Source organism: Narcine bancroftii, chromosome 1 (assembly GCF_036971445.1).
Source record: "Narcine bancroftii isolate sNarBan1 chromosome 1, sNarBan1.hap1, whole genome shotgun sequence".
Classification (NCBI taxonomy): Eukaryota; Metazoa; Chordata; class Chondrichthyes; order Torpediniformes; family Narcinidae; genus Narcine; species Narcine bancroftii.
This window is the reverse complement of record NC_091469.1, coordinates 435,681,905-435,699,307: the sequence shown is the minus strand read 5'-3', so window position 1 is coordinate 435,699,307 and position 17,403 is coordinate 435,681,905. Positions and strand designations below refer to the sequence as shown.

Below are 17,403 nucleotides of genomic sequence, written 5' to 3'. Positions count from 1 at the left end.
TGCATAAATTGACCTGGCAGTTTGCTTTGGGAGGCTTACAATGACCTAATTTTAAAAATGATTATGAAGCAGCTCAATAAAGATTTATTAATCGTATGTTAGATATTTCAAACCCTCCTAGTTGGGCTAGGGTGGAATTGGCTACGATATTGGAACCTTGTCCCCATCAGTTTTTATTTTAATGTAATACTGTCTTTCTACAGAAATATAATGTACCAATTTTGAAACATTTATTAGAAATTTGGACTGAAATTAATTTATTAATAGGATCAAAAGGTATTCAGTTCAAATCCCAATATTCAAAATAAATGGATTCCTTTTTCATTGAATAATAGAGTTTTAGAAGATTGGTGGATTAAAGGAATAAAAAGATTGCAGGATTGTATTGAAGAAGATAAATTTTTATCATTTAATCGGCTTAAAGAGAAATTTTGGATTTTAGAGAATTCTCTGTTTGTTTATTATCAAATTAGGGCATTAGTGAAAGATAATTTTGGAAGTGAAATGAAAATTTCTAAGTTAACTAAATTTGAATTTATGGTTTCATATTTTTCAGATAAAGATTTTATATCAGAAATGTATGCATTATTACAAGATACAATGGTTAAAAATTTTAGATACATCAAGGATTAAATGGGAGCATGATTTAAGTTGTGAGATTAGTCAGGTGGATTGGGAAAACAGGTGTTATGATGGGTTGACTAAATTAATTAATGTAATTAATGGTTCATTATAATTTTTTGCATCAGTTATATTTAACCCCTGAAAAATTGAAAAAATATGGATTTAGTCATTCAGATTTGTGTTTTAGGTGTGGATTATGTGTTGGAAGATTTATAAATTCTGTTTGGTTTTGTGATAAAGTTCATGCTTTTCTGGTTTAAAATTAGGATTTTTCTTCAAAATTTGTTTAAAATTCAATTTCCTTTAGATTTTTTGTTAGGTTATTTTACTCCGTTAACCATCTTTGTTCTTTGTTCTTGTTATGATTCCAACCAGTGGATGGTTTTCTCCACTTCCCATTGACTCCAGTTTAGCTACTGCTTCTTGGTGCTGTAGTTTCCCTTCTGAAATTCAGCTTTTCTGTCCATGTTTGGACCAAGGCTATAATGAGGTCAGGAGCTCAGTGGTTTTAGCAGAGACCAAGTCGATCTTCAGTGAGCAGGTGATTCCAAAGCAAATGCTCCTTGAAAGCACCACTGCTTTGCAGATGATCAAGAATAGATCAATGGGGATGTAATTTGCTGGGTTGAATGATTGGTTAAGGGTGCAGCAACTTGTAGAACACAAGTTCTCAGTACTATTGCTGGAATGTTGTCAGGCTCAAAATCTTTGCTGTGTCACATCCATTTTCCCATTTTTTGAGATCTATCACATGGAGTGAATTGAATTGGCTAAAGATCAGTGGCTTTCATGCTTGGAACCGAGATTGATCATCCACTTAACACTCCTGACTGAAGATTCCTCCAAATGGTTCAGCTTTCTTTGTTGAACCCATGTTCTGGGCTTCATCATTGAGGATGGAGATATTTGACAACCCTGCTCCTCCATTGTGATGTTCAAATCTATTAATCTCTCTTCATACTTATTACAAATCAGTCATATTTTAATTCTATATTTATTCAATATGTTCAATGAATACCTCATTGTCCTTTAATTGCATCATGATTTCAGCTCAGAAATTGTTTTGAATTTTTCTTGAATTATTTGCTTTCCCACTTTAAAAAAAAAAGCACAAACTCACTATCAAGCATGCCATGAGCATTGAAGTGCCTTTTTATTGACATTAATTGACATTCGTTTTACTGAAAGTACATTGATTTACTGAAGAATAATACATTGGTGCAAATTGAGCTTTTATATATAATGCACAATAGCTTCATGTGTCAGTGATTCCCCTTGCACTCACTTCTGATTATATTTTGTATCAATTAGCACTAAAATCTTTTAATTTGTTGCCAAATATTGAATCTCCTCTATAAGATTTGTCTTGAGATTTAAAAATTAAAGATGACAAAGTAATCTTCAAAGTACCTTAAAAAATTTTATTTTGTTTGTCTGGTTTTAATCTGTTTGTTTATTTTTTCAGAGTTCCGATGGTGTTCTGACGGACTTTGTAAGCTTCTACACGTTACCTTCCACAGTTATGCATCATCCTGTTCATAAGAATCTTAAGGCTGCCTATTCTTTTTATAATGTACACACTGAGACCCCACTGAGTGATCTTATGAATGATGCACTAATAATTGCTAAATCGGTAAACTTTTCATTATATCTTCTTGATTTTTTAACATAGAAACCGTCAAAGCATGATCAAATCAGTTATGGATAACTAGGTGTCCTGGGTAAACTTGTACCTCTCACTTTGTTCATTTTAGATTGGGCACAGTGTTTGAGCTACCGAAAGAAAATAGACACACATGCCGAAAGCACTTCAGTTTATACAAATCTTTATTGCAAATTCTAAAGCTGATATCAAACTACAATATGCAAGCCCTTCCCAATTATACTTATCAACGCCTGGACTGGTCCCAACTGCCGAGGCGAGGCAACGACTGCACACTTGTAGTAGGTTGTCGAGGTGCCGGTAGCAGCTTCTCCACCTCCCCCGACCGGGACGTTGGCTGGACTCCAGAAGTTCTTCTTGCTGAGAGATACTGCCACCTCTTGGAGAGTCTAAAAACTTCAGCAGTGGGACCACGGCTTATAATACCCATTCTAGCTTATCACTTTGAATACAGTGGTTTATTTTGCGTCAAGGTTAGGTCTCTGCCTGAAAGACTGTGACCAAAACAAGCAGGAAGATTAAATGTTCTTGGTATACAGATGTCTTTTTGTCAGATAACTGCATCTCTGGACCCCATGATGGAATTTAGCTTATGTCTGCTGAGACTCAAGCAGGTTACTGATTCTCAGCCTTGCAGGAGCAAAAAACATGGTTTAAATCCTCCAATACACTAGGTGGCAACATTGCTTTGAGGGCAGTATGATGTCTAGAAAATTAATTCTTCATGCTTTCCGATTGTGTAATAACTTGGACATACAGCACGGTAACAGGCCCTTTCAGCCCACGAGTCCATGCCGCCCAATTACATCCAATTGGCCCATGGCCCCCAGTACGTCTTAAAGGGTGGGAGGAAACCGGAGTCCCCGGGGAAATCCCACACAGACATGGGACAAACGTACAAACTCCTTACAGACAGCACAGGATTTGAACCTCAGTCCCGATCACTGGTGCTGCAAAGGTACTGATCGAACCGCTACACTAACCATGCAACATGACAATAACATTGTTTATTTCTAAAATAAATTACATTAGAAATGTCTGTTGAAGGTGGCAACTTCTAGAGTTTGGAGATAATCATTATTGGAATACTGGACTAAGATTCACAGGTGCAGCTTTGACACCCCTCTATCTCTACTGCTGAGTCATGCATAGCCAGAATTTTTAATTAATGTTCTTCAGAATGAGCAGCGTGAACCCTTATGTACGTGAAAGCTGTGCGACTGGCAGAAAAATAGTTTGGCAGACTATTTGGGCTGGTTTGTGTTTCTGTGTGCTGTGGTTCGCAATAAATATTTTAAGATCAGTGAATGGTAAACTTGTAGTTTAATTGCACCATACAATGATTTGCTTTTTGCATTGCAGAAATGAGATGACAAAAATTCTGCCACTATAGATGTATTTCCTTACTAAGATCTGCTGTCTGACCATTAATTTCTTATTAATGTCTATAAAATTATTATGGGGAGATTTTTAAATGTTGATAACTTTTAGCATTTCATGCAAACTAAGAATGTTGAAGAATAATTTTATGAAGATTTATTGTCAATCATGTTTATTCATGAGACATTTTTTTCACAGAAAGGATTTGATGTGTTGAATGCACTTGATTTAATGGAGAACAAAACATTCCTAGAAAAACTAAAATTTGGCATTGGTGATGGAAATTTACAGTACTATTTGTACAATTGGCGCTGCCCAGATATGGAGCCTGAAAAGGTGAGAAACATATTGTGAACATTAGGTCCAAAAATATAACTGGGCCAGCTTTAACCCTTTTAAGGAAGCCTAGGTTAATTCAGCTATTTGTCTTCAGTGGATACCTGTGATGCTAAGGTTGCAATATGAAAATACTCAGCAGATCAACCTGCAGCCATGGGAAAAAGTTTAGTGTCGGAGATCGTAGATCCTTCATCATGAAATGTTGACCCTCTGACCTGAAACATTGATTTTCTCTTCCCATAGATATGGCTTGACTTTTGAGTATTTGCAGCATTTTCTGTTTCATGTTTCTAGCTTCTGCTACCTTTTTGATTGTCACTTGGGGCACAAATAATTTCTGCTGTGTAGGTTTAATCAGATTCTTAGCAATGACTCTTTATAAGACATTTATTTCTCTGATCATCTGATATGTCTAGGACTGGACCTAGCCACAACCATACCCTTAAATGCACTTTTCCGGGGATGATATGTCAGGATTTATCTCCTTTTCTATCAACCGTGTCTGCTTGTCCCGCATCGGACTTGTCAGCCACAAACGAGCCTGCAGCTGACGTGGACATTTACCCCTCCATAAATCTTCATCCACGAAGCCAAGCCAAAAAAAAGAAAGAAAAGGAAAAGCAGCAGAAGTGCACCAGACCCTGAAGAGAGGAACACCCATAATATCCACAGAAACCATTCTTGCTGATTTGCAGTGCATCAAATTTAAAATTCTCATTTGTGTGTAAATTTCTCCAGGGCCTCCCCCTCCCTAACAAAGGGATAGAGAGAAAAATAGAAAATATGTGATTGAATGGACAACAGGAGAAACTAGAGAGCTAAAATATAGGATACAGACAGGATTCATTTAAGGAGTAAAGTGGTAGATCGAGTTCAATCCTGATAAGTGAAGTGATACAGTTCAGAAGGTCAAGCTTGAAGGTAGAGTACATGGTTAATGGTAAGATTCTTAGCAGTGTGGAAGAATCCAAATCCATAGATCTCTTGAGGTTGCCAAGCAGGTTGATAGAATATTTAAGAAGGGTTTTGGTATGCTGGCCTTCATTGGACGAGGGATTGAGTTCAAGAGTTGAGAGGAAATGTTGCAGCTATATAAAACTAGTTAGACCACACTTGGAATATTGTGTTCATTCTGGTTGCATCATTACAGGAAGCTATGGAGAGAGGGAGTGCAGAGGAGATTTACTAGGATGTTTCCTGGATTGGAGAACTTTTCTTGTAAGGCAAGGTTAACAGACCAAGGGCTTTTCTCTTTGGAGTGAAGAAGGATGAAAGGTGACTTAATTGAGGTCCTTAGGATTATGAAGGACATAGATAGGGTGGACAGCCAGCACCTTTTTCTTGGGGTGGGAGTATCAAACACCAGAGGATATTTGTACAAAGTGAGGGGAGGAAAGTTTAGGGGAAATGTCAGCGTTAAGATTTTCACAGAGTAGTGGGTGCCTGCAATGTGTTGTCAGGGGTGGTACAATAGGTACATTTAACAGACTTTTAGGCAGGCACATGGATGAAAGAAAAATAGAGGGTGATGAGGTTGGGAAGGTCTTTGAGTAGGTTTATATCCTGGACCAAAAGGCCTGTATTATGCTGTAATGTTCCATGTTCTAAAAGATTGATGGAGTTGGGTGAGAGAGGGAATATAAGGCCATTTAATGTGTAACAGAGTAGTAAATAGATTTTTAAAAAAATGTAAAATTACCAGTAGAAACAGATGAATAGAAAGGAAACAAAAACAATGAATGCTTGATGCAAAGAGTAGATTTGCTAATCAATTTAAATTATTGAACTTTATGTTTTAACCATATGATTGTAATTGGTTGATGAGGTATTCTTCCTTAAGCTTTCCAGATTGGAATATTGCCGTGTTGGAATACTGTAGGAGACTGAAGACAGGGAATTCAAAGTTGAAACATGTTATAGAGAATGAAAGTGACAGGTGACTGAAACTTTGGAGTTACACATGTGGCTAGAACAATGATATTCTGAAAAGTGGTAACTCAATCTATATTTAGTTTACCATTCCTTGAGATCACATCTTGTGTAGTAGGCTTAATTGGAAGAAATGCATATAAATTGTGGCTTCATCTGGGTGGAGGGAATTTCAGATAAATCATTTAGCATTCATAATGTATCTTTTATTCTTTTTCCCTGATGGTGAAATTTCCAATATCTTCTAGTATAATTTATCACAGCTTGAACAAATAGATGTATTAGAACATAGGTGAATTTAAGAGGAAGTTGCCAAGAGATTACCATTAGCTTATAAATTCAGTCTCATCAAAAACTGGTGTGTGAACTGTTGAAACCAAACTTGTAAATATTTTTTGTTGGTTAGAATGATAATGGGATAAGTTTACACAAAATTCCTTAATATGATGGAACATCCAGTTAAGTATCCACATGCCTTAAACCTTTGGAACCTATCATTTCTTTTATGACTGAACATGGTTGTAAATAATTATCATGTATGATTTCTTAGAATTTTAATTTTATTCTCATTTTCAAATTACTTTTTTAAGCATTTAATTAATTTGTGTATACATGTTGTCATGCCAAACTGCATGAGTTTTTCAAGCTCTGCTGGGACCAAAGAAAGCTGCCTCAGGACCTTCGTGATGCCATCATCATCACTCTGTACAAAAACAAAGGCGAGAAATCAGACTGCTCAAACTACAGGGGAATCACGCTGCTCTCCAATTCAGGCAAAATCTTCGCTAGGATTCTCCTAAATAGAAAAATGCCTAGTGTCGCCGAAAATGTTCTCCCAGAATCACAGTGCGGCTTTCGCGCAAACAGAGGAACTACTGACATGGTCTTTGCCCACAGACAGCTCCAAGAAAAGTGCAGAGAACAAAGCAAAGGACTCTACATCACCTTTGTTGACCTCACCAAAGCCTACGACACCGTGAGCAGGAAAGGGCTTTGGCAAATACTAGAGCACCTCGGATGCCCCCCCAAAGTTCCTCAACATGGTTATCCAACTGCACGAAAACCAACAAGGTCGGGTCAGATACAGCAATGAGCTCTCTGAACCCTTCTCCATTAACAATGGTGTGAAGCAAGGCTGCGTTCTCGCACCAACCCTCTTTTCAATCTTCTTCAGCATAATGCTGAAACAAGCCATGAAAGACCTCAACAATGAAGACGCTGTTTACATCCGGTACCGCACGGATGGCAGTCTCTTCAATCTGAGGTACCTGCAAGCTCACACCAAGACACAAGAACAACTTGTCCGTGAACTACTCTTTGCAGATGATGCCGTTTTAGTTGCCCATTCAGAGCCAGCTCTTCAGCGCTTGACGTCCTGTTTTGCGGAAACTGCCAAAATGTTTGGCCTGGAAGTCAGCCTGAAGAAAACTGAGGTCCTCCATCAGCCAGCTCCCCACCATGACTACCAGCGGGCACACAAAACTCAAAACGGTCAACCAGTTTACCTATCTCGGCTGCACCATTTCATCGGATGCAAGGATCGACAATGAGATAGACAACAGACTCACCAAAGCAAATAGCGCCTTTGGAAGACTACACAAAAGAGTCTGGAAAAACAACCAACTGAAAAACCTCACAAAGATTAGCGTATACAGAGCTGTTGTCATACCCACACTCCTGTTTGGCTCCGAATCATGGGTCCTCTACCGGCATCACCTACGGCTCCTAGAACGCTTCCACCAGCGTTGTCTCCGTTCCATCCTCAACATTCATTGGAGCGACTTCATCTCCAACATCAAAGTACTCAAGATGACAGAGGCCGACAGCATCGAATCCACGCTGCTAAAGATCCAACCTGGGTAGGTCACGTCTCCAGAATGGAGGACCATCGCCTTCCCAAGATCATGTTATATGGCGAGTTCTCCATTGGCCACCGAGACAGAGGTGCACCAAAGAAGAGGTACAAGGACTGCCTAAAGAAATCTCTTGGTGCCTGCCACATTGACCACCGCCAGTGGGCTGATATCGCCTCAAACTGCATCTTGGCACCTCACAGTTCGACGGGCAGCAACCTCCTTTGAAGAAGACCACTTCACAGACAAAGGAGGAAAAACCCAACACCCAACTCCAACCAACCAATTTTCCCTTGCAACCGATGTAACTGTGTCTGCATGTCCCGCATCGGACTTGTCAGCCACAAACGAGCCTGCAGCTGACGTGGACATTACCCCCTCCATAAATCTTCGTCCGCGAAGCCAAGCCAAAGAAAGAAGAAAGAAAGAAGAAGACATGTTGTCATTTTATATTTCCTTAATATCCGCGAAGCCAAGCCAAAGAAGAATATTTAAAAATTTTGAATTGATGAACTGTTGTTTTCTTTGTCAGGAATAATCCTTTTTGTTTGTGATGAATCTTATTTATATTCTGAATACTTTAACATAAAGTGATTTTCTTTTATGTAGGTTGGACTGGTGCTGCAGTAGAACATTCTTTCACTGTGGAAGCCACTTCAGAGAATCCCAGGGTCCAATACCATGCCTTTGATCAGTGACAACAGTCCACGAGTTCAACACAGAATTCGATAAAAGGAGCTAGTAGTTTCAACCATGTTTTTGCTTTCAACAGAATAGAGAATATTGATTGTTTTTTTCAGACTTGATTTTCCTGTGCAGTGGTGTTGCATAATTCCATAATGTTGGGAGTTTAAATCGATAAGTTTATCTGATAACCATTTACATTCTGAATGACAATTCTCATAAATATCTGAGGATTTTGTATGCACTTTGTTTTATTAAATTCCAGAGGCAGATTTGCAATTAGATTTTCATAACTAATATGTTGCTGCTACTTTAGATAGTGAGGAACAGGAGGCTTCTTTTGCAGAATGACACCTAAATATTTTGTATGAATGAAGTGCGCAATATAATAAATTGTGAAAACATTTGTTACTATTATTACCTAGCAGGTGTTCTTCTACTGCCAGACATTTCCATTTATTTACTGTTCATAATGGGAATGCTGAAGGACCCATGGAATGACTGACCAATTTATACTTGGTTATCAATTTTGCAATAATGCAAATCCAGAATTTCCAGGAAAGTGAATTTAATCAGAATGTGTCCTGTGCTATTCAGTATGCACCCTCTTTGTCCAGCAATCTGGCTGCTCATAGATAGTGTTCATGGCTTACTTGTGAAAGAGGCTGCATTTCTCACAATTTTTTATTGAACAGCTGGAACTAAACCTTGTCACTTATTTTTTATGCTTTTTTGGATGCCACCTGGTGTGGCTCAATAGCAGTGGTAAAAATGCTTGTTTTTTTTTCCAATTCTTAGGGCAGAGATTAAATTTCAGGGAATGTGACATTTCAGCTGTAAGCCTGGACTGCAAATTACTATTAGGTCCCTGGCAAGCCAATATATAAATAGCTGAATTGATGATAGATAGATAGATAGCAGCTGAGGAAAGCTGCTCCTAGAGGAATTCAAACCAAAATAAATCATGATAGATTAGCTTCTTTTCTCCTGCCACGCCATTGTTCTTTCATTCCATATGAAAATATGGGTATTATTTTCTCCCCAAAAACCTGGATATTGAGTCAGGTGTGTGTGTGTGTGTGTGTGTGTGTGGTTTTTTAAAGAAAATTAAAACGTGTGAGTAACTGACAAATTTAATAAAAGGGAAATACTTTTTTTTTAAAAAATACTGAAAGCTATGTTGTTTTCCACAAATTATGTTGAGAAGAAGAGTTTAGGCCTTGTTTAAGCATGGTTATCTTAAAATGTTGCCTATAGTTTACTTTTATTGTCATGCACGCTTCACTAAAAAGGCCCTACACCAGAAAATGTATGCAAGAAATTTTCCATACCTAAATCAATTCTCAATGTTGCCAGACGAAGAATGAACTTTATAATTTCAGTAATGTTCTCAGTTCACCAGCATGACTATTTGATGTCTAAATTAATTAAAAAAAAACTTTGTTACAACCTGTGTATGTTGTTTCTTTCAATTAGCTCAGATGCCAGAAAATAAACCATTCAGTAAATTACTTCCATGAAAAAAGTGCATATATTTCTGTTTGAATGTTTTATTTCTTTCAATATTCTAAATCTTTCAGATAACCAATTTTGCAGAGAAAGCACATGCTCTTTATTTTTAAGGTGTAATTTTCACTTATCTATGAGAACCAGTCTAATTATCTTTACAAAACTATTTAACACTTCAAAAAGTATGGAAGTTGGGAATGCAAGTGTACAAGAACAAGGTACACAAGTGAGCAAAATGTTTTAAAAACACAATGCTGGAGAAACTCAACAGGTGAAACAGTGCACTTTATAAAGATAAAGATGCATAACCAATATTTCAGGCTTGAGTCCTTGATCAAGGTATGAGCAAAACATAGGCAGTTGCCTGAACAAAATAGTTGGGGGGGGGAGGAGAAGAGGGATTTAGTTCCACAGGCAGGAGGTGGTTAAGGGAGGGATGTCAAATGAGGGGAGGAAGGCTCTGAATAAAGAGGGAAAGGGATGGAGAGCTGAAGGCAAGAAGACAGGGATGGGGAAGAGAGGAAGATCAGGGAGTTTCTGCTAAACTATTCCCTGTTCTCCCTCTCTTCCTCATCTTTCTGTCTTTCCTCCAGCTCTCCATTCACAGAGCCTTCCTCCTCTATTGTTTGCTGGTGTGCCCATCCTCCCTTACCTGCCTTCGGGACTGAGCTCCACCCCCTGTCCCTCCCCCCACGATATTGTTCGGGCGATTGCCTATGTTTTGCTCATATCTTGATGAAGGGGACAAGCCTAAAACGTTGGTTATGTGTGAGTATATATATTATATAAATATATATATATATATATATATACATACACACACATATATATCTAAAATACTCTGACCTGCTGGGTTTCTCATTGTGTCTAGACTTTTGTATTTTACTTCCGAGCAAAATGTTTGCATGGAAGTTAAAATTTTAAACCTCAACATGTAAATCAGCAAGTAAATAGTTGACAACCATTAATAACTACTTTTTCATCAAGACATAATCACTCTGAATAAAACAAACGTACTCCTTTAAACGATCCCTCTAAAGCTATTCTCCCTATTTGATATTTCAACCCTGGGAAAAATATTCTGTCCAGTTTATCAGTGCTTCTGTCATGGTCGCATTCTTACCTGTGTCGGGAGTGGTGCTGGTCGCCGCTGATGACGTATCTGAGGTGATGTGCAGGTGTAATAGCTTGTATGTGGGTCAGTTCAGAAGGCTGCATATGTTGTGATGGATCTCAGACGCAGGAGGAGAGTGAGAGTGTCAAGATCTCCCATGTGGTGCTCAGCCAATGAAAAGGTCAGAGGGGTTTGGCTGGGGGTGGTGGAGTGAAGAATTCAGTGTTTTGAGTGTAAAAAAGTCAACTCAATTTTGCGCTGAAAAAATTAATGAGTATTCTTTAAACTATAAAATGGGTAAATTACTGCTGCTACACATCTTATAATTTGATATACATTAATTCTGTCAAGATTCTCCTCAGCCTCCAATGTTCAAGGGAAAACCAAACAAATTTATCCACACTTTGCTGATACTCTAATCCAGGCAACATCTTGGTGATCTTTGTCTGCACCCCCGAAGCCCATAAAGCCGAAACTAGCGGCGGCTACACTGCTCCTGCAATAACACACGCAACCAGACGGGTTGAGCTCAGTGAGCAGACTAGTTTATTGCAGGCTGCTGGGCTGCACTTATACTTCCAGCCTGCACCTGGCTGAGAACCGCGCTGGAGGGCGCTGACCTCACCTGGATATCACGTGGTCCCGCAGCGTGGGTTTCTGAGCCCCGTGATTGAAGGAAGGGAAAGCCCCGATGGTGCCATTTTGGCCGGCTGCCCCATTGCTTGGCTTACAAGCGGGACCGGTTCGCCTGCCTTATGGTGAGCCGCCACAAAACAAAATTAAAACGAATCCTTAGGATTACCAAAATCAAGTGTTTGGAACATCATTAAGAAGAAAGAACTGGTAATCGCAAGGGAGTGGTAGGCAAAGGAAGACCTCTTGATGACAGAATTCTCATCATCATGAAGAAAAATCCCCACATGTCTGTCCAACAGACCAGAAACACTCTTCAGGGGATGGGATTACTGTCTGCAAAAGACTTCATGAACAGAAATACAGGCTACACTGCAAGATGCAAACCACTAGTTTGCCACAGAAAAAGGATGACCAGATTAATTTGCCAAGTACATATTTAAAAGAGCCAGCAGAATTCTGTAAAAAAGGTCTTGTAGACAGGTGAGACCAATATTAATGTATCAAAGCGATGGCAAGAGCAAAATGGCAGCATAAAGGAACTGCCCAAGATCTAAAACATGCCATCTCATCTATAAAATGTGATGGTGTGGGTGTTATGGCTTGGGCATATATGTCTGCTACAGGTACTGGCGCACTTCATGATGATGTAACTGCAGATGGTAGTAGCAAAGTGAATTCTGAGGTATATAGAAACATCTGCTCAAATTCAAGCAAATACCTCCAAATTCATTGCACAGCACTTCATCCTACAGCAAGACAATGATCCCAAACAAACTGCTAAAGCCACAAAGATTTTCAGAGCTTAAAAACTAGAAAATTCCTATTTGGTCAGGTCATTCGCTTGAGCTAAATCCATATGAGGACACCTTCCATATGTTGGAGAAAACTTAAGGGGACAAGTCCCTGAAACAAGCAGGAGCTGAATATGGCTGCAGTAGAGGCCTGGCAGTGCATCACTCAGTGCCTGGTGATGTCTATGAATCAGAGACTTCAGGCATTGCAAGGAATAAGTAATAAAGTACTAAACATGACTAATATACATACCATTGCTATATCCCAAATATTATGGTGCCCTGAAATGAGGGGACTATGATTTTTTTTTTAAATGGTGCAATTTCAAAAGCTTTGTCGAGAAAATGGATGCTTTGGAAAATTACAGAAGGAATAATATTAAGATTGTGGAGTTGAAAGATGTGCAACAACAAGATATGCCATAATTTTTCCAAAAATGGATTCCAGAAGTTCTGGGCCAAAAGAACTTTGTGGAACAAATTGAAATTGAAAGGGCTCATAGAGCCCTCCGACGTAAACTACCCCACGAACAAAACCCATGTTCAGTGCTGTTAAAATTCCTGTGTAATCAGGATAGAGAAAAAGTACTGAGAATAGCAGCACAGAAAGCTCGTCAAAGACAAGGGCCGCTTGAATACCAAGGGAGTAAATGTTTGTTCTACCCAGTATTCAATCCTGTGAAAAAGAATATATGGGAGAAAGGTTATTATTTTTATCTACCCAGTGACTTAGAAAAAATGGACAAAGCAGGTTTTTTCTGAACCATCAAAAGGCAGAAGGATTTGTTGAAAAATTTAAAGTCAATAATCAGGCTGAAGACCTTGAGGATGAAGAGAGATGTTTGTTTTTCTTCCTCTCTGTTAACTCTGTATAACTGACTTGGAGTTAAACTATGATTATGAAGTTCTTTTTATATATAAGAAATGTACGAAGAATCTGAAGAGGTGACTACCGCTAATTAATGTGTGTATCTGACTTTGGTCATGGCCTGCATAAGGGAGGGTGATAGTGTTGCTATGGTTAGCAATGCAACAAGGGAATATTTTTTCTTTTTTGTTAATTCTTTTAAATGGCATTATATTTAGCAGTTTATCTTATTTTCTTTTTACATCTTTCTCTTTTTCTGTTCTTGGATTGTCATTTGGGCCGAGGGCAAACACAGAGCACATTGAATTAACTAAGTAGTGGTGGTTTGTGAGACAAGGTGATGGAAATAAAGGTTAAAATAAACAGTACTGAGTAAATCAGACCATTAAATGGAAGAAAATTCTTGCACATATTAAAAATATGGGTGTAGATATAGTCTTTCTACAGGAAATGCATTTGATGGAAACAAAAAATTCAAACTGAAAAGAGACCGGGTTGGCCGTGTTAAATCTTATTCATTTAATTTGGAATCAAGAGGGATAGCAATTTTATTTAGCAAAAATCTTCCAAGAGATATTCAAGATATTGAGACAAATCCAGCAGGGTAGGTTTGTAATGGTTCACTGTCAAATTTATTCTGAGCTTGAATATTTATGCGCCCAACACAGATGATGATAAGTTTATACAGGAAACTTTCCCAAATTTAACAAATGCCCACAAGAATACAGGTACACAATCCTTTATCCAGACATCTAAAATCTAGAAATCTCCAAAATCCGGCAAGTGGGGAGAGAGATGGCAGCGCAAGTCGGGCGGGCAAGGGGGGAAACCGGCAGCGCAAGTTGGGCGGGTGAAGGGGGGAAGACAGCAGCGTAACTGTTAGGGGGTGGGGGTGAATATGGCAGCACAATTTGGGTGGGCTTTCTGAAATCCATAAAAATCCAAAATTTGGAACACACTCTGTCCCCCAAGGGTTCCGGATAAAGGATTGTGTACCTGTATAGTGGTAGGAAGAGATTTCAATTTTTGTTTAGATTTGTTATTAGATGAATCAAGAGGAATGATTAGAAGCAGAGCTTAGACACAGGTGCACCAAAGAAGAGGTACAAGGACTGCCTAAAGAAATCTCTTGGTGCCTGCCACATTGACCACCGCCAGTGGGCTGATATCGCCTCAAACCGTGCATCTTGGCACCTCACAGTTCAGTGGGCAGCAACCTCCTTTGAAGAAGAACACAGAGCCCACCTCACTGACAAAAGACAAAGAACCCAACACCCAACCCACCAATTTTCCCTTGCAACCGCTGCAACCGTGTCTGCCTGTCCCCCATCAGACTTGTCAGCCACAAACGAGCCTGCAGCTGACGTGGACATTACCCCTCCATAAATCTTCGTCCGCGAAGCCAAGCCAAAGAGAGAGCAGCCAAAACAACCTTGAGCTTAAAGAAAGATTTGAACTTAATAGATATATGGCAGAGATTACATCTGATTGATAAGGATTATTCTTTTTATTTAAATTGACATGATTCATTCCAGAATAGATTTTTCTTACTTTCAGCACAACTTCTAGGTTCAGTACTTCAGGTAGATTATAAAGCTCAACCTCTGTCTTATCGTTATAGATCAAAATGCCTGATAAAGAGAAACCAGTCTATATTTGAAGGTTAGTATTCTTTTAAAAAGGTCTGAATTTTGTGCTTTTGTAAGAGCAAATTCGATTGTTTTGTGATCTGAACTTACATTCAGTAACTAACAAATTTGGGATGCATTGAAATTTTATTTGAGGGGACAAATTATAAGTTTCATCTCGAAAATAAAGAAAGATTACATGAGGGAATTGGATAAATTAGAAATGGATATAGAAAAAGACTTGCATGTTCAAAGGTCAGAGGACAGGAGGTTATTAATTAATAAAAAAACTTATAGAACAGAAAAATGAGAACCAAACAAAGATACTATGAATTAGGTGAAAGATCACATAAGATGCTAGCATGGCAACTGAAAAAGGAACAAATCTCCAGAACTATAAATGCTATCCGGAAAGATTCTAATCACATTAGTTATAAACCTCAAGAAATAAATGATTCTTTTTGGGAAAAGAGTTCAGAATATTTAAAGGATGATGACAAAATTGATAATTATTTATCTCAAATTTACCTGCGTTAGCTCTGGAAAAACAGGCAGAGCTAAATTCTCCCATTGATCAGTTAGAAATTAAAGTAGCAACGAGTACATTACAAGCCAATCAGGCTTCAGTAACCCATACATTGCCTGAATCTTTTTTTTCACTGTGATAATTACAGTAATACAAAAAAAGACAGATCCCTTAAAGTTTGCTTCATAGATCAATATTTTATTAAATGCAGCTTATAAAATTGATGCAAAACTTGACTAATAGGATAAATAGATTGCTAATGAAGTTAATTAATGCTGATCAGACAGGTTTTGTTAAAAAGAGACTAGCTGCTGACAATGTAGTGAGATTATTAAGCATTACTTATTTAGCATAATCAAAAGGAGATTTAAATGTTGCTGTAGTTTTGGATTCAGAAAAAAAGCCTTTGATAGATTAGAATGGGACTTTTTTTAAGGTATTGGACAAATTTGGTTTGGGACAATCTTTTATCGACTGGATTAAAGCACCGTATATTAATTAAAAGGGAAAAGTGGTAATTAACAGACAAATTTCAACACTTTTTAATTTACAGAGATCTAGTAGACAAGGATGTCCTTCATCGCTTGCATTATTTGTACTGGCTATTGAACCACTTGCAGAGATGATTAGACAGGATGTGTTTATTAAGGGATTCAGGGGTCAGCATGAGGAACATAAAATTTGTTTATTTGTGACAATGAATTGATACCCCTGAGCAAACCTGAGTCTTCCTTAAGACAACTGCATCTCTGACAAGAAGAACATGGACAAGTCTCCAGATTTAAGATAAACTGGGATAAAAATGAAGTTATACCATTTACAAAATGTGACTATACGATGTATCAACGAAACACCCAATTTCAATGGCCAAAAAATGGGATTGAATATTTAGAGATTAGAACAGATAACAATTTAAAGAATTTATATAAATTGAATTATTTACCTCTACTTCATAATGTTGAAGAGGATTTAAATAGAAGACATTATCTATTAAATGGGAAGAGCTAATTGTATAAAGATGAATATTTTTCCAAGCATTCAATATCTCTTTCAAATGCTACCTCAACAGTTTTATTAAAGAACTTAATAAAGATTCAGAAATTCTTATGGAAGGGTTAAATATCTAGAGTATCTATGCAGAAATTAACATTAAAATATGAATTTGTGGAAATTGCGACTTCCAAATTTTTATAATTATTAGAGCAGCTCAGATGCATTTTATTCCATCTTTTTTTGAAGATGAAACCAGTCTGACATGGATTAATATAGAGTTGGAGAAAAGTCAGCTAAGGCTTTTCTTTATAAATGGAATTCAAGATTGATGATAGGAACTAAAGATACACTTTTATTGAAACACTTAATAGATATTTGGGGTAAGATAGATGGAGAAATTGGATCAAAAGTGGGGTATATCACCTTATACCTCTCTGTTCCAGAATAGTTTGATACCTTTTTCTCAAGACAATAAATTTTTCAAACTGGTCCGATAAAGGAATTAAGCTTATTGAAGAACAGGGTCAATTAATGTCCTTTATTCAAATGAGGGATAAATATGGAATACCTAGAAACATGCTTTTTTGCTATTTTCAAATAAAGCAATTCTTGAGAAATAAATTGGGATCAGAAAGCTTATTACAACCATGTAGTGAAGTGGAAGGTCTTGTTTGACGAAGACCAGTATGGACATTTATTTCTGCAATGTACCTTTTATTACAGAGAGCAACATGTAAATCGGGACTCTATAAATGTAAACAGAAGTGGGAACAAGATCTGAATATTACGATTGATGAACAATCATGGATGGATTTGTGTAGAGACTATATTATGTCGCATACAATGAATGTAGATAGATTAGTGCA

The 17,403-nt window shown here is 37.8% G+C and overlaps 1 protein-coding gene across 8 annotated transcripts in view; it reads left to right on the top strand.

Annotated features, from left to right (window-relative positions):
* nmt2 (N-myristoyltransferase 2) overlaps positions 1 to 9,921 on the top strand; it is a 67,150-nt gene extending 57,229 nt beyond the window's left edge. For all 8 annotated transcript variants that reach the window (XM_069914316.1, XM_069914317.1, XM_069914313.1 and 5 more), the window contains 3 exons: positions 2,090 to 2,257; positions 3,866 to 4,003; positions 8,398 to 9,921. In XM_069914316.1, coding sequence (XP_069770417.1) covers positions 2,090 to 2,257; positions 3,866 to 4,003; positions 8,398 to 8,418 — 327 coding nt within the window. In that variant the 3' untranslated portion in view covers positions 8,419 to 9,921. The remainder of the gene's footprint in view (positions 1 to 2,089; positions 2,258 to 3,865; positions 4,004 to 8,397) is intronic.
* The last annotated feature ends 7,482 nt before the right edge of the window (positions 9,922 to 17,403 follow it).